Source organism: Pseudopipra pipra, chromosome 12, assembly GCF_036250125.1.
Source record: "Pseudopipra pipra isolate bDixPip1 chromosome 12, bDixPip1.hap1, whole genome shotgun sequence".
Lineage (NCBI taxonomy): Eukaryota > Metazoa > Chordata > Aves > Passeriformes > Pipridae > Pseudopipra > Pseudopipra pipra.
The window spans coordinates 3,454,408-3,479,090 of NC_087560.1; the positions used below are offsets into that span (position 1 = coordinate 3,454,408).

The 24,683-nt window shown below is 44.6% G+C and overlaps 2 protein-coding genes across 4 annotated transcripts in view; both read left to right on the top strand.

The window, feature by feature from the left end:
- Positions 1–1,290: 1,290 nt before the first annotated feature.
- Positions 1,291–12,333, top strand: RCN2 (reticulocalbin 2). 2 transcript variants are annotated; one of them, XM_064668446.1, is made up of 7 exons: positions 1,291–1,445; positions 1,558–1,663; positions 4,302–4,498; positions 6,881–6,994; positions 7,857–7,953; positions 9,611–9,753; positions 11,516–12,333. In XM_064668446.1, exons 1-7 carry the CDS (start codon positions 1,332–1,334, stop codon positions 11,666–11,668), a joined length of 924 nt encoding a protein of 307 aa, XP_064524516.1. In that variant the 5' UTR covers positions 1,291–1,331; the 3' UTR covers positions 11,669–12,333. The 2 variants fall into 2 exon arrangements, with proteins under 2 accessions (XP_064524516.1, XP_064524517.1); XM_064668447.1 differs by having other exon boundaries at positions 6,893–6,994.
- Positions 12,334–20,078: 7,745 nt separating this feature from the next.
- Positions 20,079–24,683, top strand: part of PSTPIP1 (proline-serine-threonine phosphatase interacting protein 1) — a 50,273-nt gene continuing 45,668 nt past the window's right edge. The window contains exon 1 of one of the 2 annotated variants that reach the window (XM_064668449.1): positions 20,079–20,475. In XM_064668449.1, the coding sequence (XP_064524519.1) occupies positions 20,443–20,475 (33 nt within the window). In that variant the 5' untranslated portion in view covers positions 20,079–20,442. The remainder of the gene's footprint in view (positions 20,476–24,683) is intronic. The other variant, XM_064668448.1, reaches the window with a different exon arrangement.

Here is a 24,683-nt window from a genome sequence, read left to right on the forward strand (position 1 = left end):
CTTATACGGGCAGGAAATTGCAATAACACGTTTACTGATTTATGGCAATATTTTACTCTTGGATCTTCAAAATGAACTGTCGTAGCTCTTCACAGTTAATAGAATTGGAGGTGAACCAGGGAGCAGTACAATGGGAAGGGACCAGACAGCACAGCAGGCAACCTCCACCAGCTGGGGCTCTGCTCAAACTGTTGTGTTCATGGAAACCCAGGTGGGTTAATCTCACTTCTTTCTGGTTGAAAGAAGAGCTTTGAAAATGCACTAGTATTGAAAGGAGAAATTCTAATGGTGGTCCTACATAAATCTCAATCCACTAAGAATCATTAATTTGACCTCAGTGGGGTTGGGATCAGAGCAATTCCAATTTCATGTGACAGCTGTTAGGAATGATATTCCCGGGGAGGCCCCTCATTTACCCGATGTATTTTCAGTTTGTCTGAGTGGTCAATGAGGTTAAATTTATTTTACAGCTTTCTATTATCTGTGTTGAACAGTTATTAAAATTTGTATTGATCCACCTCTTATGAAACGTTGCTTCCTTTTCTTTTTCCCTTAGAAGTGTTCTTTGCGAGTTGGGCCCTCAAGCACGACAAGTTCTCTTTCTCTTTTCGTATAAAACTTTCGTAGGGCTTGTTTCCTGATCCTCCCCTCTTGCAGGGTTTGTGGATGTTTGCCTGAACTTCTGGGAGTCACAGAATCATGGAATATGCCGAGTTGGAAGGGACCCATCAGGATCATCGACTCCAACTCCCGGCCCTGTGTAGGACACCCCAAGAGTCACACCTGAGACCGTTGTCCAAAAGCTTCTTGAGCTCTGGCAGGCTCGGTGCCGTGATCACTGGTAACAGTGACTTCCGTCTGCCAGGCTTCTGTGATGATCAGAAGTTGGAAAGTTGTCAGTACTATCCGGGCGGTATTTGGTGCCTTCCGCGGGCAGGGCAGGAGAGAGAGGAACGCGAACGCTCTCGCTGCCGACCCGCCCAGACCCCGCCGCGGGCCCCGACCCTCCGCCCGCGGGGCCCGACCCTCCGCCCGCGGGGCCCGACCCTCCGCCCTCCGCCCGCGGGCCCCGACCCTCCGCCCGCGGGCCCCGACCCTCCGCCCGCGGGGCCCGACCCTCCGCCCGCGGGCCCGACCCTCCGCCCTCCGCCCGCGGGCCCCGACCCTCCGCCCTCCGCCCGCGGGCCCCGACCCTCCGCCCGCGGGCCCCGACCCTCCGCCCGCGGGGCCCGACCCTCCGCCCGCGGGGCCCGACCCTCCGCCGCGCCCCCCGCCCGCCCCCGGCCCCTCTCCCCGCCCCTCGCCGCGGGTCGCTCTGGGCGGGCGGCGCGATGCGGCCGCTGCTGCTGGCGCTGGGCCTGGCCCTGGCCCTGGCGGTGGCCCCGGGCGCGGCGAACGAGCAGCACCGCGCCGAGTACGACCGGGAGGCGCTGCTCGGAGGGCAGGTGGGCCGGGGGCGGGCGGGCTCCGGCGGGGCCGCGGGGCGGGCGCTCCCCGGGCCGGGCCGGGCAGGGCAGGGCCGGCAGGGCCCTGACCCGGCGCGTTGTTGTGCCGCAGGAGGAGGCGGAGGAGTACGCGCGGCTCAGCCCCGAGGAGCAGCAGCGGCGGCTGAGGAGCATCGTGAGGAGGATCGACGCGGACGCGGACGGGCTGCTCAGCGAGGGTAACGGCGGGGCCGGGGGGAAGCGCGCTGTGCCCGCGGCTCCCGCGCTGGGGAGAATCCCCGTGGGAAACAGCGCGGCCCCTTGCACGGCGCGTTAGAAACACCGACAGGTCACACAGAGGGTGTCTGAGTCCCTGAGGTTTGTGTTCGACTCGAGAACACGCGACTGAGAGGGGGCCTCGCTAACGTGTGTGAATCCCTGAAGGGGGAGTGTCGAGATGGACCAGGCTCTGCTCGGCGGTGCCAACCCCTAGGACAAGAGGAACGGGCAGAAACTGCTGCCCAGGAAGTTCCACCTGTACATGAGGAGGAATTTCTTTCCTGTGCGGTGACAGAGCACTGGAACAGGTTGCCCAGAGAGGGTGTGGAGTCTCCCTCACTGGAGATATTCCCGAACCGTCTGGACACAATCCTGTACCGTGTGCAGGGCATGACCCCGCTTGAGCGGGTGGGTTGGACCAGATGAGCCACTGTGGTCCCTTCCAACCTGACCCATGCTGCGATTCCTTGGTGGAATAACTGGGGCCAAGAAGAGTTAGTGTGGGTAAGAGCAGTACCAAGTTGCAGGTACCACCTTTGCACGCCTAAAGCTACTTGGACTCAAATGGATTTCTGTGTTTGTAATCCTCTTTGTGCCACTCAGAGCAAGTTTAAGATGCAAAGAAAGTCTTGCAGCCATAATACCACATAGATGCGCCTCAGTACCTAGTGATACAAAGTGACATTGAGAGATCATAGTTCATCACAACACAGTAACAAATGGCTCTTCCCAGACTGGTTTTTATCAGTCAAACTTATGAACTTCATGGTGAACTCAGGCCCTTCCTTTCAGTACATCATCACGACACTCTTAATTTTAAAACTAATTTTTGTTGGTTTGCTGTGATTTTGACAAGTAAAGTCTCTCATGTGCAAACACAAAGAAAACAGAACCCTTGTTCAAACGCCAGAGCAGTAATATTTCATTAAAATTAAGCAAAACATGTGGGAAGCTTTCTAGGTGGACAAAATATGGTTTTAAAGACAAGATCAACCATCTCTCTTGAATGTCTTTCACTTTATATGCTGAATTTAATGACCTGCACCCTTATTTCAGTGTGTCTGCATGGACTGTGTAGAGCTGAGACAGTCTGTAGCTTTGGCAGGATGGCTAATCCCTGGGATACAGAACAGGCAGCTCACAGTGTTAAGGCTACAGGGGAAAAGTCTATTTAAAGTGTAGGAATTCCACCCATACTCCATCCTTATGCCATATATTGCATCTGGTTCTCAGTCTAATGAAGACTTGAATTGCTCTCACTTCCCAAAGGAAAACTCACAGTGGAATGTGTTTTAACACTAAGAAACTTATGGTACTGATTTTTTTTCAGCTCAGTTGTTTCCCAGTACTGCAAAATTCTTCTTGAGAACTTTTTCCATATTAATGGTGCCTCCACTTGGAAGCTGACAGAGAGAGAAGATGGGATATATGTTGGAGCAATAAATATTTCTGATTAATGGCACTGGACATTATGTGTCCAGATGGCTGTGCCTGATGCCTTAAATGCTGGGTCCTAAACCATAAATCACGTTGCCCATCTTTAAGAAATGATGTTGCAGTTTCTTGTAAGGCAGTGCTGGGCTGTGCAGAAGCCTTGGTGCCCACACACCTCTGCACATTCAGTCAACTCACAGGATCTGTTACAAACCTGGTTCCTTTGCTAATACAAGTACAGGATTCAAAATGTCTTTTTAAAAATCTGTCGCTGCTTTTCAAAGAGATTTAAATCTAGTGAAGTTGTATTGATGCTTCTGCCAAGAATGACAGGATAAGATACTTTAGTATTTAAAAAATGCTGTAAGATTTTTCTGCATCAAAGTAGTAATTTTTATAGGACTTTTTTATTAGTCATCGTGAATCTTCAGAGCAGGATTTCAGTTGAGTTGATTTAGATATGTAATTTTTGCAATGCAGAGTAAGATGTCTTTCCCTTCTGGGCACCTGAAAATAACTGAGAGATACTGAGAGAATATGTTCTCCCAGTCTTCTTGAAATAAAGTAACTTTAATGTATCTGTGTCAATTCATTGGTGTATTAAGTTTTATTTCTTTTAGCCACATTTCTATTGAAACAAGCAGCTTAAAAGCCTTTCCAAACTATGTAAGGCTTGATTTCAGCCCCAGGTAAAGGGAAAATAGCTGTTAATATTTTATTTTGGGTAATTAAGGCAATGGCAGTAAATTGAGTTTTATTTCAGTTTGTGGATCTTTCAAAAGAAACCCCAGACTGATGAGAACAATGGTTTTTTGGGGTACCAAATTACACTTAGAGCTGTCTGTCCAAGCCATATTCAGCATCATAAAGAAAAGGGGGGAAAAGGATGCCATAGTGTTGATTTGCTTCAGATGTGGCCACATAATCATTACAAAAAAGACCCAGAAGTCTGCTGCTGTGATCTGGGTCCTCACTCAGTTAACTTGGGAAAAGCCTGAGCATGGAGGAGACAGATTGGTTTGCTTTAACTAAAACCTCTTACCTCCATGCTTACATCCCAGCTGCAGAGTGTAATCCAGATGGAACAGAGCTGTGCTATCTTTCCAGTTTTCACAGTGCAGATTACTCTGTTTTATTTTGTTATATTTTTAATGCTTTCCACAGATGAGCTGAGCTCCTGGATACAGCAGTCTTTTAAGCATTATGTTACCCAAGAAGCCAAGCAGCACTTCAGTGACTATGACAAAGATGGGGATGGATTGGTGTCGTGGAAGGAGTACAATCTGCAGATGTACGATCGTGTAATTGATTTTGATGAGGACACTGTCCTGGAGGATCAAGAAGAAGAATCATTTCGACAGGTAAAATGTTTCAGCAGCAGTTTCTGTGACTGTTGGCAAAAGGCAGCAATTTTTGTTTATTGTGACGGAAGGAGATGGGTAGAGGAAGCAGAGCAGCTGGCATATGTTTTAACACTTTCTGCTATCTGAGATGGGGGAGTAATTAAAGGAAAGTAATGGAGTATCAAAGCTGCTACCAACAAAATTAAGACACAATGAAATGGTCCCCCCTGAGTGTGTTTTGCTGGCTGAGTGGAGTTTAAGTCTGTCAACAGTCCTTTTATGACAGAGCCCAGTCTCCAGCCATCGCCTTAAAACAAGGTTCCAATGCACTGGGTTGGTGTGCAGCCTGGCAGTGTCCTGCCCTCAGCAGGGGCCAGGACCACTGCTGGTGGAGGAGAAGGAGACTCTTTAACCCCTTTGCTGCACTGTTCTAGCCACTGTTTTGGTTGCTGCTCAAGCACTCTGTGTGGGCTATCAGTGTAGCCTGCTGTAACAGTGCCTGTCCATTAGAGACCCACAGAGAAAGCAATTCAGACAGTTTTAGCAATAATAATGAAACTCCTGTAGCTAGAAATGGATGTCTAAACACAGAAGTTATGAGTTAGTCTCATCTGTGAAAGCAGATGCATAAAAGAGGAAAGGAGAGAGGCAAGAAAGGCAGGGGAGGAGAGGTTCACCACCACATAGCAAAACTTTCCTTTCAAGTTACACATTTATAAGTACATGTAAATGTTTCCCAAAAAGAGAATAAATGAGTGTTTAGACTGTTCTGGCCTGAGCTGTTTTTTTCTGTGAGGATTGCTTTTTATGCTGTTAGTAAAATAGAGGTAGATAATATAGGATGTTGACAGAAGTGAAACTAAAATCGTGGGGAGAGGATTTTACACACTGAGGAAACAAGCTGTAAACCTTAACCCAACTGAATAATTCCATAGCTTTTAAATAAAACAAGATTTTCAATGGAACTGCCAGTCAAAATACTGATCCCATGTTTGAGATATTGCCCCCACAGATCTAAACAGAGCTATAGATACACAAGCTGAGTTAGAACTGGTTGCTTAGTTAATGGTGTGACTTGACTGCCTCGCTGACTTCTTCAACATGGGCTGTAAAATGAGCAGCATTGTACAAGTACCATAAATCAGCCATCCTCAGCATTTTCCTTACATTTGGAAATTAGTGGGCCTGCTCTGATCAAAAGGGAAGAGTAAGAATGGGTGTTGATTTAGAATTGACATCGAGTAAACCACAGGAGTTTACCAGAAGGTGGCAGCCTTGTTCATCACTTCCCAAAAATCACTGGAAAACCAGACTGTCCCTGGTTTTCCAGTGACAAGGGCAAGTTTATGTTGCAGTCTAGTACTTTCTGTAGCCAGTCCTTCTGAACTGCCTCCCTGGTTAAACCCTCAGCGAAGGTCAGCTTCTCTCTAAGAACATTAAAGTATTTTGAAGAATATTTAAGATCTTATCCTTCATTTGTTACATTACTTTCTGTGTTTTTCAGGTTAGCCTCATTTCCAGAGAAGTGTCAGTAGATAGGATATAAATGAGAAGTGCAATTTCAAATGGTTATTTTTTAAAGCATTGAAGATCTATGGTTTTCTGGCTGCTCCCTCACCCAGATCAGAGTCACACTGAGAGCACAACACACTTAATGAGGGGATTCCAAGGTCATTCTAGTTCATGTCATGTGCAGTTGGAGCAGAGATCAGTTTTTACTTGCCTGATAATTGTGAATATCATTTCTTTTTTAAAGGCATGCTAATATATGTACTTAAAAGGGGTTAGAGAAGTGACTTTCCTTTGAAATTCTGAGGTGTAATGGACAGCAGTCTTGTAATAAAGGAATCTGGCAAATCCTTCAGCCTTTAAAATGGCTTCAGAAAAGACATTTTACACATGTGATATTTCAAGACCTTCTGTGAACTACAGGCAGCCCTTGATATAAGTAAGATATAGATTCAGAAGGTTAAATGTTCTTAAAATGTCAATTTTGGAATTTGCAGTGGCTGCCATTAATTATAAACATTGTACTCCACTTGGTTACTTTGGGAATTGGGGACTTTTAGAAGAGGATGCATGTATGGAAATAAGATTTGTTGGTCTTTTCATTATCTCCCTTTTGTGTTTCTGAAGCCTTGGCTAAGAGTATGTTTTAAATTGTTCCTTAAATTAAAAAAAAAAAACAACAAAGAGGGTTTTATGCAATTCTTAGAATAAAACCTCAATTAAAAGTGTTTTTCTCCTTGCTCTCAATTAGCTCTTTTTAGTGAAGGTATAACATCAGTACAATATGAGTAGGTAACGTGAAACAATTGATAATCTAATGAGCTTATAGCCAACTGCTATAATGTTGTTGTTCCTTTTCATTAAGGGCTCTAACTAAATCTGTTTTCTAAGCTTCATTTAAAGGAGAAAAAGCGTTTTGAGAAGGCCAATCGAGATGAGGTCCCTGCCCTGACCGTGGAGGAGTACGTGGCCTTCGAGCACCCCGAGGAGGTGGAGTACATGACGGTGAGGTCCTGGCAGTGTCTGTCCCAGCCTCTGGGTGTAGATGCAGCACCTTTTTTATTCATGCCCTGGCCCCAGTCCCACAGGAACTGGGCTGTGGAGCAGTTTTGGACACTGCTTGTACAGCCCAAATTAAGAATCAGGTGGTGTGTTGAGGATCTGGTGCTGGAGGTCAGGAGCTGGAGCAGGAGATCAGTGCTCTTCTTTGAAATGTTCTTGGAAGCTGTTTCACAGCTATCCCAAACTTCTGGAATTGGACTGACATAGCCACCTCTCAACCCTGTTAGGGTGGGAATACATCAGTGAGATTTTAGCTTTCAGTTTTAGCTCTCTGGTGCCAGAGCCAGCTTCCAGGAGGAGTGATCTGTAAGCAGCCTTTGTTTGTGTGTACACAGCACAGAGTTATGGACAAACAAGGGAAGGCAGAAATACAGGATGGGCTCACTGGCTTCACTGGGAAACACAGGACAAAAGACAAACCAATTATAACAATTCAATTAAGTTGCAAAAATGCAAATTAGTGAATCCATCACATGAAAAAAGAAAAGTGAAAATGAGATGATAGAGCTTTGTGCATATTCATATTTCTCAGCTGCTTTTTTAGTTTTGAATTATGTTGAAGGATTCCAGCTCTATGGACACCTTTCAGATTTGGTTTTCATGAAACCTGACATTCTAAACTCCTAAGAGCAGATCTGTTTTATTGCTCAGGAAGCAATTACTGCACCAGCCTACATAAAACAGGAAAGGAGACTTGAAATGAGGGAGTCTTTCCTTTAAAGAATTCCTTATTGCTCTAAAATGATTCAGTGCTGTTTCTCTTGATTATGAGTTGCTAATTTTGCTCTTTGTATGTGTACAAAAGGACTTTGTCATTCAGGAGGCTTTAGAAGAACATGATAAAGATGGTGATGGATTTGTCAGCCTGGACGAATTCCTTGGTGATTACAGAAGAGACCCAAGTAAGGAACAAAGGGAGGGGGCATGAAAGAGGGAGCTAACAAAAGCTTTTGATTTGGGTGCACCTTTATTTTCAGCTTTTCATACCTACAGATTCAGAGTCACATTTGACTGTGTTAGTATAATTCTGTCTCCTGGAACTGAGCTCATTATTTCAGTCTGCCCCGTGTGTATTTGGCAGTACTTTGTGTGGGGCCCATTCTGCTGTTTCCCTGCAAGTTGTTTCTTGCTTTCCTAAAGACTGAAGTGTGTTCCTGAGCCCGAGGGATAGAGCTGAGATAAGGTGCAGTATTACTGAGCACATCTGCAAAGCCAGCCAGCAGGGGTGGAAGGTTAAACTTCCCTGGGCTTGATCAGCTCCAGCAGGAGCTCTGAGCCTGGCTTTGGAAGGGTGAGCCAGGTGTGTTACAGGAGAGGGGAAGGGAAGGAGTCAGTTCTGTACCAGAGATCAGAAGCCTGATATTTACCTTCACTTTTTGGTTTGTTATGGGTTTTTTTTCCCCACTCCTGCCCTTTCTCAAATTTGACCTATTCTTTCTTTAACAAGAACAAGGGCACTTATCTGGTGTTAACCAACATTTATGGATAAATATTTTACACACCATATTTTATTCACTATGAGTTATGACACGTAACTCCTCCAGTTCCAAAAAACCCTTTAACTTCAGTTATGTGGAAAGTCTGCTTGGCCCTAAGGAGTGCCAATTTTGAATGGTATCATAGCTGAGAAAAATTGTTTGAGCCACATGAGGATATGGAGAACCAGGGGAATAGTCTGTTTTATTTCACTCCAATCAGCCACCTGGAATTTCACCTTTATGACCATATTTGTTTGCCAGAGCCAGTAAAAACAGTAGGTCTCTGATGCAACTACAGGGTTCTTTATCTTTTTCCTGCTCTGACTTGAAAGAAAGCTTTTCCAAGCCAGACTGTACAAAGCTGTTGGAAAGGAGTGAAATTGTTGCAGTAATAGAGAAGAGAACAGCTTTGCATTACAACTTGTTTGCAAGAATTCAGAATCAGTACAAGCTACTTCAGCTTTCCTCCAAAAGGCCTTCTCTATTCTGCAGGTAGTGCTCCTCCAGCACACTTTAAAATGACTAATTAGACTACGTGGTGACTCTGATTTCATAACTGTCTTGTGGTTTTGGGCAACAGTGTATGGTGAATTGTGACATTAAGAGATAATCTACTTGCAAAACTAAATGTTAGAAAGGAAGGAGAGACTTCATTCTTTTTTATTCTTTTACAGTAGAATCCTGATTATTTTTAAACTTACTTATCTGCTTGTGATACTTTTGACATTCATAAGGTTTAGAAAGTCTTAATATCTGTTCATGCTTGTCTGCAATATTTATCAGTTTGATGAATTGCTTCTGAATTTCTTGAAGAGCTAGAGATAAGTTTAGGATTGCTGGGTAGGCTGTGCAGTGCCAGTGCACGGGGTAAGTACAAAACCAGTGTGCAAATAAAAAAATACCAACAGGAAATGAATTTACTTTCCCTACTCTCCTCTGCCCGTTAAGGTTTGTCTTTGCTTAGTGACATCACTTTTGTGTTATGTTTTACGAGATTAAGTGAACTTGCTTAGGAGGAAAGGTGAAAACACCTGCTTTAAGGTGAAGAGTGGCTTTAAACGTGACAACTGTGTCTTCCCAGCTGCAAGGGAAGATCCAGAGTGGATACTTGTGGAGAAGGATCGTTTTGTGAATGACTATGACAAGGATCATGATGGGAAACTCAACCCTCAAGAGCTGCTGTCCTGGATAGTACCCAATAATCAGGGTATTGCACAAGAGGAGGTGGGTGTTTGGGCTGCTCTTTAGGGTTTAACTGCTGCAGGAGAATTGTGAAGGTATCACAACAAAATGGTAGAACATTCAGATTTATCATGTCATAGTTCCTGAAAATGAATGTCAGATCTTTGCATATGTTTTTAACCTCTTTTCAGTTTGACAAGGAGTGCAGGTCCTTTACCTGCATTAGGCAAATGTGAAGTTCCTACTAATTGTGTGAGTGTTTGTGAATGAGCAAAGTGCTTTTCTACGTGTTTAAACAGCTTATCTGCTTTGACTCAAGGGTACAGCATTTTAATAAGTCATTTTTTAGCTATTGTAGGTAAATCTAATGAGATGCACTACCAAAAGAAGCTTCATAATTTTGAAAAAAAGAAACTGATTGTGATTCTTGTAACTGGATAAATCACCATAATTTGTAGAACTAAAAACTTAAGTACAAGAAAATGGAAGTACTCTGCGATTCAAGATGGTGTAAAGCAAACTTTGATGATGATAATTAAAATGGTTTAATCAGTGGTAGAACACCATGATAGCTTTTAAGTGGATTCTCATTTTAGCTGTCTCTATTTTTTGTAGCAGTTTACAGTCCCGGGCTGCAGCAGAGAGGATTTCTGCCTTTCCACTAGTAACTTTTTCTCTAAATTTTCCTTGTCTTTCCTTCACACTGGGGGATTTTGGTGTTCAGAATGGCAGGAACAACAGGTCTTCCCAAGGTTCTGTGGTTCTTGGGAAAGAGAGGAGCTGCTTGGTCTCATTTCTGAGCTGCCACCCCTCCTGTCTCAGCTCTGGGTGACAGCAAAGCCCCGTGGCAGCCGCAGCGTCGGCTGCTCGTGTGTCTGGCCCTGCTGGAGCCGTTCAGTTGCTCGAGGAGTATTTTTGTAGCTGGGGCTCTGTGAGCCTCTGCACAGCCTTTTTTTGACATCTGACTCTTGAGGGTGGTTGATTCTTAGAAATAGCCCTGTTGTGACATGACTTCTGTGTGGTGCTGAGTCTGTTCATACCTCTTGGTTGGCTTGGTTGGGGTTTTTTCAGCTGTTCTTAGCTATTGATGCAAATTTTAGCTTGCAGCAAGGCTGTGCTGTAGTGATAGCTCAGTTCTGCAAGAAATAATTTGTTATATTTGTTTCTCTAACCTGCTGGGTTTTTTCTTTGCTTAATATAAAGGCTTGGCAAAGTCACCTGTCCTAAAGAGAAGGTAGCATTGACTTCAGCCACAAACTGCTGTTTGAAAGCTGAATGTCACAGTTTCTTTTTGGCATTTCAAAATGACTTGAGAAGCCTGGTAGCTAAATAACATAAAAATAGAAAAAATGCTATATATTTCATTTTCAGGAACTGATATGTGTTTCCCAAGATGTTTGTCATATTAATCCTGCAGCTTCTGCCATCCAGAGTGCTTTTAAAACCTGCTTGGCTGACGTTAGTCCCCGTTATTTTTGGCTCGGTTACACTGAGCCAAACCAATCAGAAAAAGTGGGAACAGAAGGATTCTCTAAATTCCTGTATTTGTAGATGTTCAGCAAATGAAAACAAAGCCCATGTAATACCAGGACTCCTGTTTCTCTGAAATAATGGGTGCAGCTGAGCTGCTGCACAGCCTGTTAGCTTTGAACTCTGTAACACTGGTGAACGAGCTACAACTCAAATGTTCTGCAATGGCTTCTTTGTTTTGCTGCTGAACTCCCCTCCTTTTATGACATATAAATAAGCAAAAAAATCAGAATTGTTTTAACTTGGTGCACGTGGTGTTCCATTTCTTTTGCAGGCTCTTCACCTCATTGAAGAGATGGATTTGAATGATGACAAAAAACTTTCTGAGGCAGAAGTTCTTAAGAACCAGGATTTGTTCCTTAACAGTGAAGCAACAGATTATGGTAGGCAGCTTCATGATGAACGTTTCTACCATGAAGAACTTTAGATTATTTATTTTGTAATCTGTTGTGGGGTTTTTTTTTCCCCCCTTTCTTTCATTTGGAGCTTTTGTTAAAAGCATCCATCAGCCGTGTTGCAAGTTTTATGCTGTAATTACAGTACTCTAATGGTTGTGTAAATAATTTGCATTCAAAATTTAATTGCCCCCCCCTGCAGACTTCCTGGGCCTCTTCTAGCCTTCAGAATTAATCTGAAATACTTACTTCCAAAACTCTGTAACGCTGGGAAATAAATTACTTCGGGGTAGTACTGTGTTGTGAAAAGTTGTTCTACTGTACTTGAAGAAAATGGAGAATCTAAATGGTTCTGAAAGAATGCAAAATGTAGGAACTGAGACTACTATTTTTCTAATCAGTTTAATTGGGGAGGGGGGAGTGGGGAAGGTGGGAGGATGTTTAGAGTCAGTATTAACTGTGGTTTATTTAATACCTTTGGAGAAACTTAGATTAATGCCTCAATTGTTTAAGAGGTTTCTACTTAATTTTAAATGGTTTCTATACTGTGTTTTACTGTATCATAAAACTTGCTATTTTTACATCTATAGACAACAATTGTTTTTAAGGTACAATTCTACAGCATTAGCAATATAATGGTATTTTACTGTGTCAAGATCCTGTTCATTTGTTGGATTAAAACCTAAAATATTCTGTCTTTCTGTGTTTTGTACATTTATTTCTTACTGTGGGTCGCCCACAGCAACTGCTTGAGGTGTGAGCAATGTACATAATGTACAGTGGCAACATTCTTGGCTTTATCAACCAGAGACACATCATCTCATCTACATCCTAAAGAGGATTCAAAACCAGCAACGTGTGCTTTTAGCATTTTCTGGACAAGTTTGCAGAAGCAATTGTGTTTGTTTTGGTTTTTAATTTGTGGTATGTGGAATCTTAAGGCATCAAGTGTGTAATGTAATTGTTTGAAACCGTCTGAAAGGTTAATGGCATGACAGGTTCAGGTTAGGAGAGTCTGTATATTCACTTTTATCTCCTAGAAAGTCACAGAAATGAGCTGAGTGTTCCAAACAAAGACAAAGCCTCCCAGAACAGCTTGTGGGGTGTGTATTAGGGTTTTTTAATTCCTAGAACTAACTCCTTGGAATGCTCTCTCTGTGTTATCCTTGACTAATGCTTTCCTTCCTCCCAGCTCTCTCTTTATTGAGTAGAAGCAACTAGTTCTGCCTTGTTTTCTTCCCAATATACCACCTCTTAATTATGCTCAGAACAAAGAGGGAATTCCTTTTGGCACAAGTGTTGATGTGTCACCAGTAGAATGTTAGAAATTTTGATGCAGAGCAAAACTACACACACTTTCAAAACACTTTTTCAGTTTTAGGGGTTGGGTTTTTTTCTGCCCATAGTTGTTTATTTCAGTTCCTGGGAATGTGAGTGCAACTCTTGCCATGGTGGTGGTGGGATCTGACTTTATTTTTTTTTTTAAAGTCTAAGAAATCCAGTGTGCTCAGGAATATTAAAACAATTGCTGTGATCTTTGTTGGTTTGAAGTATACCTCAAATTGGATGTTTTGTCTTTGCCAAACATCCAACTTACTGCTTAATTTTAATATTTCTCTAGGGCAGTCATGTTAGGTGGTGTTAGAGCTTAGCTCACTGCAAGACAGAACTACTGCCCTCCTCACTTTGCAGCTCTTAATGGTAAGGGCATGGAAAACTAGTATTTTAAAAAACCCAATGTAATTGTTAGTGTAACCAGAGAAGAGCAAAGCTCAGTCCTGTAATACTGTTGCATCCTGGTGAAAGTTTCTGTAATTCCTAGGGTAAAGTAATGCAGGCTTCCTTTGTTTTCTGATAATGTTTTTTAAATTAGGCTTCCTTCACTTTGGGATTGGAAGCCCAATAGTGCATTCACACTGTCCTACCTTAGGCATCTCTGTACCTCCTCCAGCAACACACAGCAGAGATCAGGGAGAGCCAAGCAGCCAGACTTTGGAAAACTGAGGGACTGTTTGTGCCTGGTTCCTCAGGGACAGACCCCACATCTGTCCCACACCTACTGATTATTTTCTCAGCAGTCACAAACCTCACCAAACAAAGCCAGGTTGTTGGGATATTTTAGAAAGCAAGAGCAGATTCAGCTAATGCCACATTTCATCCCAGAACCCCCCCTGGAGGAATGAGCCTTTATTCAATGAAACTGTGTGATTTCCACCCATGGAAGGGTTATGAGCACTGTTCAGGTTGTGGGCAGCTGGAACAGCTCAAAACAGCCCCAAAAGCTCAAACTCCGAATTAAAACCTTAGCTTTGACTTACAGAAAGAGCAGGAAGAAAGATGGTGAAGGTCAAGTGTCCCATTTTCTGTGTTTTGAGGTGAAGAGGCCTGGTGAAGGTCTCTGCCCTGGCCCCTCTGATCTCACGTTGTGAGCAGCACATGCAGAGTTATTCCCAATTCCAATACTAAAGCTGGTTAAAGCACCTTGTCCCCATGTAATAACTTTCTTAGAGAGAGGCTGAGCATTCTTGTTGGGAAGGTAACCTCATGGTCATCCCCAAAATGAGTCATCCCTGGTTCAGGGGAGCACCCAGCTCTGTGGGAATGCACACGAGGATGGTTCTTTGGACAGTGAGAGAGAGAGACTTTCAGAGGAACAAATATAAGCTAAAGTCAATGAAGAGAACAGAATTGCTCTGCTTGGCCTGAAATCTTTCTACCTCTAAAGCCAAGGATCTAGCAAAATTTGATTTCTAAACAAACATTGCATGTAAGAATGTCAGGGAATAGGGCAAAGGGAGGATAATGGGACAGCAGGTAGATCAAGTGTCAATATTACAGAGCTTAGAATTGCAAAGGTTTCCTGAACACAAAGTAGATAAATTCAGTATCTACAAACACACCTCCTACACCTCCTGTGCACAAATAATCCTGTTTAAAGTGATCCTGTATAAACCACTTGGCAATGTGTATTTATTTCTCTATAGATTGTGATTTGGAGCACACAGAATTTCCAGCTACACACTCTCCTTTCCTCCTCTTTTTTAAAAAAACAGAGCTCACTAGAAGTACAAGAAAAACCCCTCAGAAGGCAAACACTGACCTTAATGTGAGTTTTAAGGTAGCAGTTATTCTTGTTACAACATGTATATCACATGGATATATAAATATACCTTCTCTCTACAGAGGGTGAAGTGTGTTGTGCCTTTCTCACAACAAGAAAAGTCACATTAAAGGGTAATTTCACTACAGTTTGGTCCTTAAAGCAAAATCCTTTATGCTGCATAAATGCTGCTGATGTGGGTGTGCACCAACATCTCTGAGCAGAGGGGTAAGGAAATGCTTGCTCATGAAGTTACTTTACCAGATTATCAAAGCAAAAAGGAAGAAGCTGAGAAACCAATCCACAAGTAATTCACTGTAAGTAAAGAAAAAGCTGAATTGTTTTGAGAAAGCCACCAATGAACCCTGCTTTCAATAGGAACAGTGCTAGAAAGCCATGACTGTGCAATGTTAAACACCAGTGTAGTCACTTCTGAGCTGTGGGGTGATTCAACTGATCCAAATTTCTGGCATTTCAGGTCTACAGAAAGCACAAATGCTGCAAAATGCTTTTACCAGTTCCCTGTTCCTCTTTGTGGCTCTCCAGGTGAGACTGTGGCAAAACACCAGGTAACAATCTTCTTTTGGCCCAGCGTATCCTGAGCTGCTGCCCACCATGCCTGTAACCTGGAACCTGCTTTCTGTGGAGAGCAGCAGCATGGAAAGGGTCCTTCCTGAGCTGTGGAAACATCTTCAGTGCCTCAAGCACTGCCTGCTTGGCTAATGAATATGCAGCACTTGCAAATAAGTAGTGATTTCCCTTGAATTAATGGCATGGAGAAAGCACACCAAAAATGCAGAGAAATAAAAACCCTATTTCAGCAGGTACCTGAAGTTATGACCAGAAGGGGAGATAGAAACCTAAATATTTTCATTTTCTCTTTCACAAAGTACTTATGCTTTTCTCCCAAGAACTACCAGATCCTGCTTGTGTTATTCAAGCCTCCAGTGACACTGCACTTTCCACAGTTCCTCTTCTTTTTTTTTGTATTTGAAACATTTTCGGGGGTTTGAATGGTCACTAACCATGTTTAAACACATCCTGAGCACAAAAAGACCCAAGTTTCTGTGATGCAAACAATAATTTTATGATCCACAAAGTGTCACAGTGTTAATTTTCGAGGAAATCCAGTTCTTTGTAATTACAGGAAAAGACTGTGATTGTCTTGGGTAAAACACAAGCTCCACCTGTCAGGGGTGGCCTCTGCTAGAAACAGCTCTGAAATGCTAGATAGGGGTTAAGAACGTAGTCTGTGCAATTAGTCTTTATGTTAATTATTGATTTTACTGAAGCAAAAGGCCAGCAGGGCTGTCTTGCTTTGTGAAACAGAGCTTTTGGGAGGGTGTTGCAATAGTTCCTTCTGAAACAATCAAAGGAGAGCATTTCAGAGCCCAACAGGGCCGATGGCACAGGGTCTGGGGACACTGAACCAGCTTCCAGCCCAGCCATGGATGGTCCAGAGGAGCTGGACCAAACCCAGCCGGATGCTGAGAGGCTGCTGTTTCTGTTTCCATGGCAACAGAGAGTGGCTCCCCACAGAAGGTGGTTTGGAAATGTTTAAATTGGCATGATTGTAGATAATTTGCAAGCCCCTAACGTTTGTCGCTGGGAAATTTGGAGATGCATTTGTGTGGCAATAGGAGCAGCAGGCCCAGCTCAGCAGCTGCAGTGTGGGGCTGCTGTAGCCCTGGTTTTCCCCTGGAAGTGGTTCCTTGGTGCTGGTGTCTCCAGGCTGCAGGGCTTGGACAGACACCAGAGGCTGGACTGTTGTGCTTTGCTGTGATGCCTCCCAGCCATGGCTGTGAGCTCTGTCCCACAGATGTCGTGGCTGTAGAGGCACCAGTGCCTTCTGCTCTCCGTTTGCTTTTCCCAAACCATGATTCCAAGGGGACCACAATACACCTGAGGAGTTTTGCAAATTACAGCCAGCTTAACACCTGGATTATCTGAGTGTTCAGCACCTCTTTATACACTGCCTTAATACTTTTTACAGTCACCTTCATCCTCTTTCTGTGTAGAATCTAAGGTTTACTGCCTACTCCCTCAGACTCCCCAAAATCAGAAACATTCACTGTGAAGAATGTCTTTCTTGTAGCCCTGGATGAGCATAAACACGTTTGTAGATGCTATTTTCATACTTTACCTACTGTCAAGTCCAAACCTGCCACCCAGATCCCTGATAAAAAGCTTTGCTCAAAGCAGTATATAGTTAAAAACTAAATGAAACTTCCATTCTAATCAACTACAAAACTTGAGGGGTTTTAATACAAACTTTTTTTAAAAAAAATCAGACTTTTCATCACTTTCCACTACAGAACAGATCCAAATGGTACATTCTGCTGCCAAACAATTTAATTACTGGGGGAAAAAAAATAAAAACCCTCTGTGGAAACATGCTCTTGGCCTTCTCAAACAGAAACCCTGATTTTTAACCTCTCGGAGCAGTGCTGAGCAGGAGCTGCAGCAGCTGTTGGGGAACAGTTGCACTTAAGGCTCGTTCTTGCCTTTGCTAAATTTCTGAGTGAAGCCATAGGTGAAGGTGAGGTGAAAAGCCCCGTTCAGAGACTGAGGAATTGGGGATGAAAGGCCCTGCAGGTTTTTTCCAAAGCATCCTGAGAACTGTGTCAGCCCTCTGCCCACCGAAAATGCTTCTGTTTGGCACCAAGGTCTCGCTATCACTGTTTTGTAGGGGGGAATTTCAGGCATTTCCAGGTGGTTTCAGTAGAAGGCATTACAGCAGTTAGCAGCATTGATTCTGTCCCCCTTCCCTCAGCCCCACAGGGCTCTCTGCCAGGCTCAGCCTTTCCAGCCTCTGTAAAATCCACACCACTCACACCAAGATATTAACCCGGTCACGACATTCGGCATTTCAGACCTGGAGGCCAGGTTGGCTTGTTCCTATTCAGAGGGCAGGGCAAGAGAGAATTTTCTCCCTCTTTTAGAGCCCTGCAAAGCCTGATGATCCCTGCCAGGCGTGGCCCCCCCTGGCCATGGCCCAGCAGCACTGGGAGGTGGGAGCAGTGGCCCAAGGGTCTGGCCAGCAGCTCTGTCAGAGCCAGGGCTACCACTCACAGCAGCTCACTGCTGCCAGCTCACCAGGACACCTGCACCAGAGGCCTGAGCTCTTCTGCAGCCACGGGGGGGGTGGGAAAAATCCCTCTTTTAAATTTAGAAAGATGGCATAAACTCAGGGAACAAAGAAACCAGGAAGAATTTATTCGGTGTGCCGGGTCTTTCTCTCACCGAATTTCTGGGGAGAAAGACCCTTTGGGTTTAAATCTTATACATTTTATAGTTTCACAAAATCCCACCCTTTTTCAGATAAGTTTAATATATTCATTTTTCCCTAAAAAGAGTTATTTTCTCTGAAAAGGGCCTTTCCCTTTCTTCCAATTGGCTGTAAGGCGTCCCCTGTCAAAGATGATGGATCTTCCTTTGTCCTTAGCCCAAAGAGAGGAAAGAACCTCTGTGTACAAAATGGCCCTAAAAGATTTTAATTTTTAGGAACTTTTGTATTTCCCTTATCTGGCCAAAAAAGACTTTAATACTCAAGTCCAGCTTTTGGAACTTGGATATCTTACAACTTTGTGATACACCCATATAAACAACTGTATTTTTATTTCTTATAGTGGGAGACAGAGTCCCCCACAGCACAAAGGGAACAGCCCACGCTGCTGGCATGAGGGAGCAGCCCTGGGGAGGTGACTGTGTGGCACTGGTGCTGGGGGGTGGGATGGATGCAGGCACAGAGCTCAGTGTGAGGGTCAGTCAAATAACTGGCTTTGTGGTTGGAGGCCAAACTAAAAATAACAAGAAAGTAGCACAATGCACTCGATGCATTTTTATGAACCCCAACAGCAGCAAAGATGTTGGTTTCAAATCACAGCTGCAGCTTGGAAATAGTAACAGGAAACATTTAGTTTTAGAAAGACTGAGATAAAACACTTTAAAATCTTTTTTTTTTTTTTTTTTGCCTACAGATCAAGTAGTATGACTAGTGCCCATGCCCTCAAAACGCTTTTTTTTCAGGGAATTTTCCCTTCTGGGAGAAAGCTTCCCTCTTTCCTCCTCAGCACTGTCTGAAAGTGAACCCTCACGTTTCTCCTTCTCCCCCTCCCATGCAATGAAGCTTTTCTCCTGCTGCTCCTCTCGCCCTGCAGACTCTGGGTTGCCCTGTTCTGCTTGCACTTCATGTTGCCTCTCAAAGTCTCTGCACATTCTCTGTCTCCTTCAGACCACCAGGAAGGAAACTTGCCAGTTCTCCAAAACACCAGCTGCCAATTGCCCATGGAGAGAGGATGGATGACTCCAGCCACCAGCTGCTGCAGAGCTCTGAGCAGATCCCTGTGCCCCCCTGGAGCTCAGGGAGGTTGTGAGACTTCCCCACTACCAAATGATGTGGCTGGTGCTGCAGGGGTAGCAGGGAACCAGCAACACCCAGGAGCAACATCAACTAGTTGTAGTAAGTCAGTCCTGCTGTGTTCTTGGTGGGGCAGGACACACTTTTGCACAGGCAGCCACATGCTTTCTTTCCTTTTTTTTTTTCCGACCCTCCGAAAACGTCAGTGAGTATTTAAAAACACATATTTAAAAGTGCTTAAAACATCCTAAGGAGGTGAACAGAGGCAACCTCACCTGTAGGACAGGTATTTTGGAGAGTGTATCATGGAAGCATCTGAGGTGTTACCCTATGATCAGATATTTGCTGCTGTATTATCACAGCTGGGTGAGCTGATCTGGGGAGCTGCCTGAAATACCTGCTGTCAGAGGGGGCTGGGTGTGGTGCTGGGTGCTGCCCTTTCACAGATCTGTGAGGCTTCACCTCAAGTCCTGGTGCTAACAAACCCTTAGCTCTATTTTTTTTCAAGACTTTGGATTTTACTTCTAGATTTCACATGTCTTGCATATTCATACAGCCATTTACATGAGGGCATGCAAATGGGGAGTGTTCTCTGCATTGACATCCAGGTACCTAAATGTGTGCAGACACCTGCACACTTCTCAGGGTTCTTAATTTAACCAGAGTCTTGAAAAGCCTTTTTCAGTTGCAAAATGCAACTTTGAGCTACTCTTCCCATGTGCAAATGCATGGGCCTCTGCCAGCCCCAGAAGGTGCTGCAGAAACGGGGCAGATACTTTCCTTTTGCTGCTTTTTCTTTGCAAGACCCCAGCAGTAGATGATAGCTCGGCTGCAATTTCCTCCACAGCTTGTCTCTTTGTATTGTACTGCTTTCCTTTGCATTTTAATTCCTCTCTTTCCTCTTGTAGCTGATCAAATCATATCACTGAATTTACTGCTTTTTTCCCCCCCTCTGGTTTTTTTTTTCCTGTCCGCTCACACGCACCCACAGCACCGAGCAGCCTGACACCATTTGACATTGCCTGGCTTCCTCATTTCAATATTAACTGTTTACTAGAAGAGAAACAGGTTTGGGGATGGGGTGCTGAGTGCATGCATGAATCTGTGTGTGAGCAACAGCCTTTCTGCCCTCTGTCCCTTCCCAGCCACAGGTGATTAAGCTGAGCTGCCTGGAACTGCCCCGTGCTCTGGCCACCAGCCTGACTTCAGGAGGGCCAGGTCTGTGGATGTGCTGCTCTCTCTGCTCGGGCTGGGCTGCAGGGACAAGGCTCAGTGCTGTGCCTGCTGCTGCTCTCAGCCCAGAACGGACTTGCTGAACCATCCTACCCCTCTACAGAGCAATTACAATGACCCAGCTGCAGTTTAAAGATGCTTTTTGGGTAAGTGAACATTTCCTATGTGTTTCCTATATTTAAAGTTTTTTTAAAATACAGCTTGGTTTTATATATAGTTTGAAACTAATTTAATGCTGTTCTGTGTTCTAAATTTAGTTCAGTAAAAACCCAAATTTGTCCCCAAGCAAAAACACATTGTTGGGTAGTATAAGTGTTTGACCCTGGGCAGAAGGGATGCACTGTAAAGAATATATCCAATCCCCATAAAACAACTGACATTCCCAGTTCCTGTGCTAGGTCCAGAAACCTCTCTTGAAAAGGACATGGGTTTGTTTGCCTCACTGTCCTGAGGACCTGTGTGCAGTGAGTGTCCTCAGCTTTAGGAATGGCTCCCCTTGGTAATGCCAGGCTGAATTCTCTGCTGTTTGGTGCAGAGCAAAGCCAGCAGCTGCCAGCAGGATGCTCCTGCTCAGCTCCCTGCACAGCCCATCCTGCTGAGAGCTGCAGGAGGGCAGCACCAGGCATGCAGTGCCCAGGAGTCCTGCAGCAGCTCAGGTGGAAAGGACCAGCAGAGACAGTCCACAGCTAAGCCCAAACACCCCCAGCTGACCTAAAACCAGGGAATACTAAAACAAGAGGACGTGCTCTGTACTTGTTATTGGACTTTTGGTTGAAAACCCTTTCGGTGTCTTGTTTCCAAGCTCTCTCCCTGCAGTTACAAGATAAAAAGACCCGAGTCATTTCTCTCTCAAGGGTAATCTGAGGTTCTCTTGCAACTGAAAAATGAAAGCTCAAATCTAAAATTCTAGCAGTGTGAAGCTGGGTTAACAGGATGTTATGTGGTTGCCTATTGTCTGAGCATTCATTTATCCAGCATCTAGGACTGCTTTAAAGAAAGACATGAAGGCATATGAATTCTTCCTGCCATTTCAAGGCTGTTCTTTCTGCTTGTGCTTTCTTCCTCTCCACCCACCCTTCAGGGTAAAGCCTCTCTTGGTAGAAAACAGAAGGGCAGGGGAAAAACCACATTTCAGTGAGCCACTGTCCTCTGGGCACTTCCAGGAAGCCCTCCCCACCCCCGTTCCAGCACCGGAGCTGAGCAGTTAAAAAAAAAATAAAAATGCAATGAGGAAATACAAAAATCAATGTTATTTCAGTGCTAACTGTGCTTGACCACACCCAGGTGAGATTCCCCTTTTTTATACATCTACTAAGTGCCCAGTCCAGTGTGTGGGGGGAGACAGAGCTGTGAGCCAGAGCCACCCTGGGAGCTTCTGCTCCTGCATCCATGAACTTGGAAAACGCGCCCCGTGACTTTTAGAACTGGTACATTTGGTATATTTACTTTTCAAGGTCTTGGTCTTTAGGGAGAATAACTCCAGCTATGGGAGTAGTGTGAGGGTGATTAACACCAGCTGACAATCTGGCCAGGCCGGTTCTTCACAGCTCTTCTTCCCTAAACTTCTCTCCCGTGCTTAGTCACGTCACTGTGACTCAAATCCTTGCTTTGCTTTGAAGTGATCACCTTCCTCACAGGAAACCATCTTTGGCTTTAATAGTTTTTGGGCTGGGAATGTCGTTATCCCCCAGCCTGATGAAGAGGGCAGGATATGTCTGGTTGCAGGATGGCAGCTTTAGCTACGCAATAATAAGTGTTTTAAAATGGAAACTCCCAGGATATTGCCCAATGCAGCACAGGCGTGCAGGGTGCCCCCAGATCACGAGATCAGCAATTATTGTTGCGTTCCTGAGGCTCTGTTCTGCCCATTAGTGAGAGGAAAATGTGTTTGTGTGGTTTGCTTCAGTGAGCAGTTGTCTCCTCTGTTTGATCTGTACCCTGAGTGGAAGGGTTTTTATGACTGAAAACCAAAAATGGTGTTTGCACCGTGGTGGGTGACTCAACACAGATCCCTGATCTCTAATTGCTGCCCAAGGACACTGCTGCTCCCTCTCCCTGTACCACACCCTGACTGGGTGTCCCTGAGCAACAACCCCCTGCTCTATCATCAGTAAACTTCTGGATAAGCAGGGGTTTCTTCAGTGCCTACCTCATGTAAAATATGTAAAGAAATCCTAAAATCAGGAGATTTTCCCCAACTAGCAGAGAAGGAACACCATTATTCCTCTCCAATGGTCTTCAGATTTCATAAGAACAAAGTTTCCTGTCTTTCAGGAAAATGTAAATTGTTCCTCCTAACAGGTTTAAGTTTTGTCCTCTCTTTTCCCGTTTAATTTAGCAGTGATAGTACTACACTAAAACTCTCACACTTGTGTCTTTGTTTAATTTGATTTTCTTTGAAGCATGGCCTGGGCTAAAACCTGTGTACTTTTTAATTACAATGTTTATTTCTATATCCTCGATCCTTAACGCTTTAAGGGAAAGTTGCTCAAAGCCTGCACTAAAATGTGCTTCTTAACAGAAGCCTTCTATCCTCTGACAATATTTTTTGGAAAATACTAGTGAGATGAAAATTCAGATTGGGTTGATAACCAGTGCAGGGCTAACATTAATATTCTGCTGGGCTGCTGTACAAGCATAACAGATGTTACCTGTCTTCTCCAGCATCATAAGGGACAGGAAGGGAAATGCCCATGTTAATGAGGAGGATGTCTGCAATCCCAGCTGAGATCCATGCTAACAGGGTTGTGTTAACACCCCGAGTTCTGAGCAACAGGAATTTTTTTTGTTAGAAAACCCACTATCCAATAAAATCTTTCCCCCTCAGTCAGAAATACTGGGTGTCCTTCTCAGTCTCTCTCTATATTCTTGCACTCATCATTTGCTTTTCCTCTGCAATTCCTGTCATTGGCTTTTCCTGCTGTTTTGTTTCCCTCCAACATGCTGCTCAACACTCCAGTTGCAACCTATGAAATGCAGCTATTTCTGGCCAAGAGGTAGGAAATTATTGCACCATTTCCAGGCTTTGTACCCCCCTGGGAAGGGGAATGAGGAACACTTTCAAAGGAGCCATTTGGTTTTTGGGGCAGGCTCCAAAGGGCCCAGAGCTGAGTGGGAGCAAATCTATTCCCTTGGACAACTTTGAATCCAACTCAAGTGGCCAAGTAAATTCTGAAAATATGCTGTGGGCTCCTGAGGTCCTTTGGATTTCAAAGTAGGTGCTTGGAGTGTGAAAGGCTTGTTCCTTCTCAGCTGTGGGATGAGCTCAGGGCTTTGGATTCTCACAGCTCAGATTTAAAAGCGTGAGTGAGACATGGGCCAGCAAAGCCAAATTTTAACGTGTGAGCTGGCACGATCCACTTCCCTGCCCTGGGTCTGTACCACATCCCTGCCTGTGCAGCCCCCATGGTTCTGGTCAGACACTGAGCAGAGGGAGCCATGGAAGTGCTTCAGGAAAAGAGTCTGTTACAAAGATGCCTAATCTCTCTTGCTTTGGCTTCAGGCTATGTCTGCCTCAGGCTCAGTGCAAAGCTGACTTTGTAGGTGAGCCTCTCAACTGTTACTGTAGCTTTTCCACACTATGGTCTATCATATAGGCCAAAAAGATGTAATTAGCTTCACAAATAATTGAACTTCTAATGAGACTCTTAACTGTGGAACAAGAGTGCTGAGATGAGGATAAAAGTCACAGTAAAACTACCTTCTAGACTCACTAGGCCATGTACTGACGAAACCCACCACCACCTGTTTTATTCAAAATAGGAAGGTTTTTTCCTACTGGGAGATACCCTGCTCTCCTGGGGAGGTTCAGCTTTGCAGGACCTGCTGTTTTGCAGCAGGTCTGTGAGGGGGAAGTGGGACTGGGCAGGTTTGTGGGGAGGGGTCCTGCCAGCCCTGGCACCGAGGCTGGCAAACCTTCCCCCCTGGCATCCCAGCTTTGCAAGGGCTTCCCACCGAGTTCTGTTTGTATTAGAATGCACCAGTGGCATCTGCACCCACTGACACAAGGCAAATGCCCATAAATAATCCCCCAGCCCGTGGGTGGGCCAGGCTCTGCTGCCAGCATGGTCCTGCATCGCCCTGAGCTCCAGAAGTGGGGCCAGGGGCAGATGTTTGGCCACAGCCCTGCTCACACCCAGGCCAGGGCATCACTGAGGGACGTGTGTGGAAATGGGGAATAAAGGGGGAACCAGCTGGGAAAAGTTGAACCAGTTGCCCAGCTGATGTCTGTGTGTGTTGTGAGGTCACTTCAGCACCACAGAAGAGGCTGCTCTGCTCTATTTTAGCATGTAGTTCCTTCCTCCATCCTCCCACCTGCTCTGGGAAGGACACTTGGCTCACTGGGACAATGAGA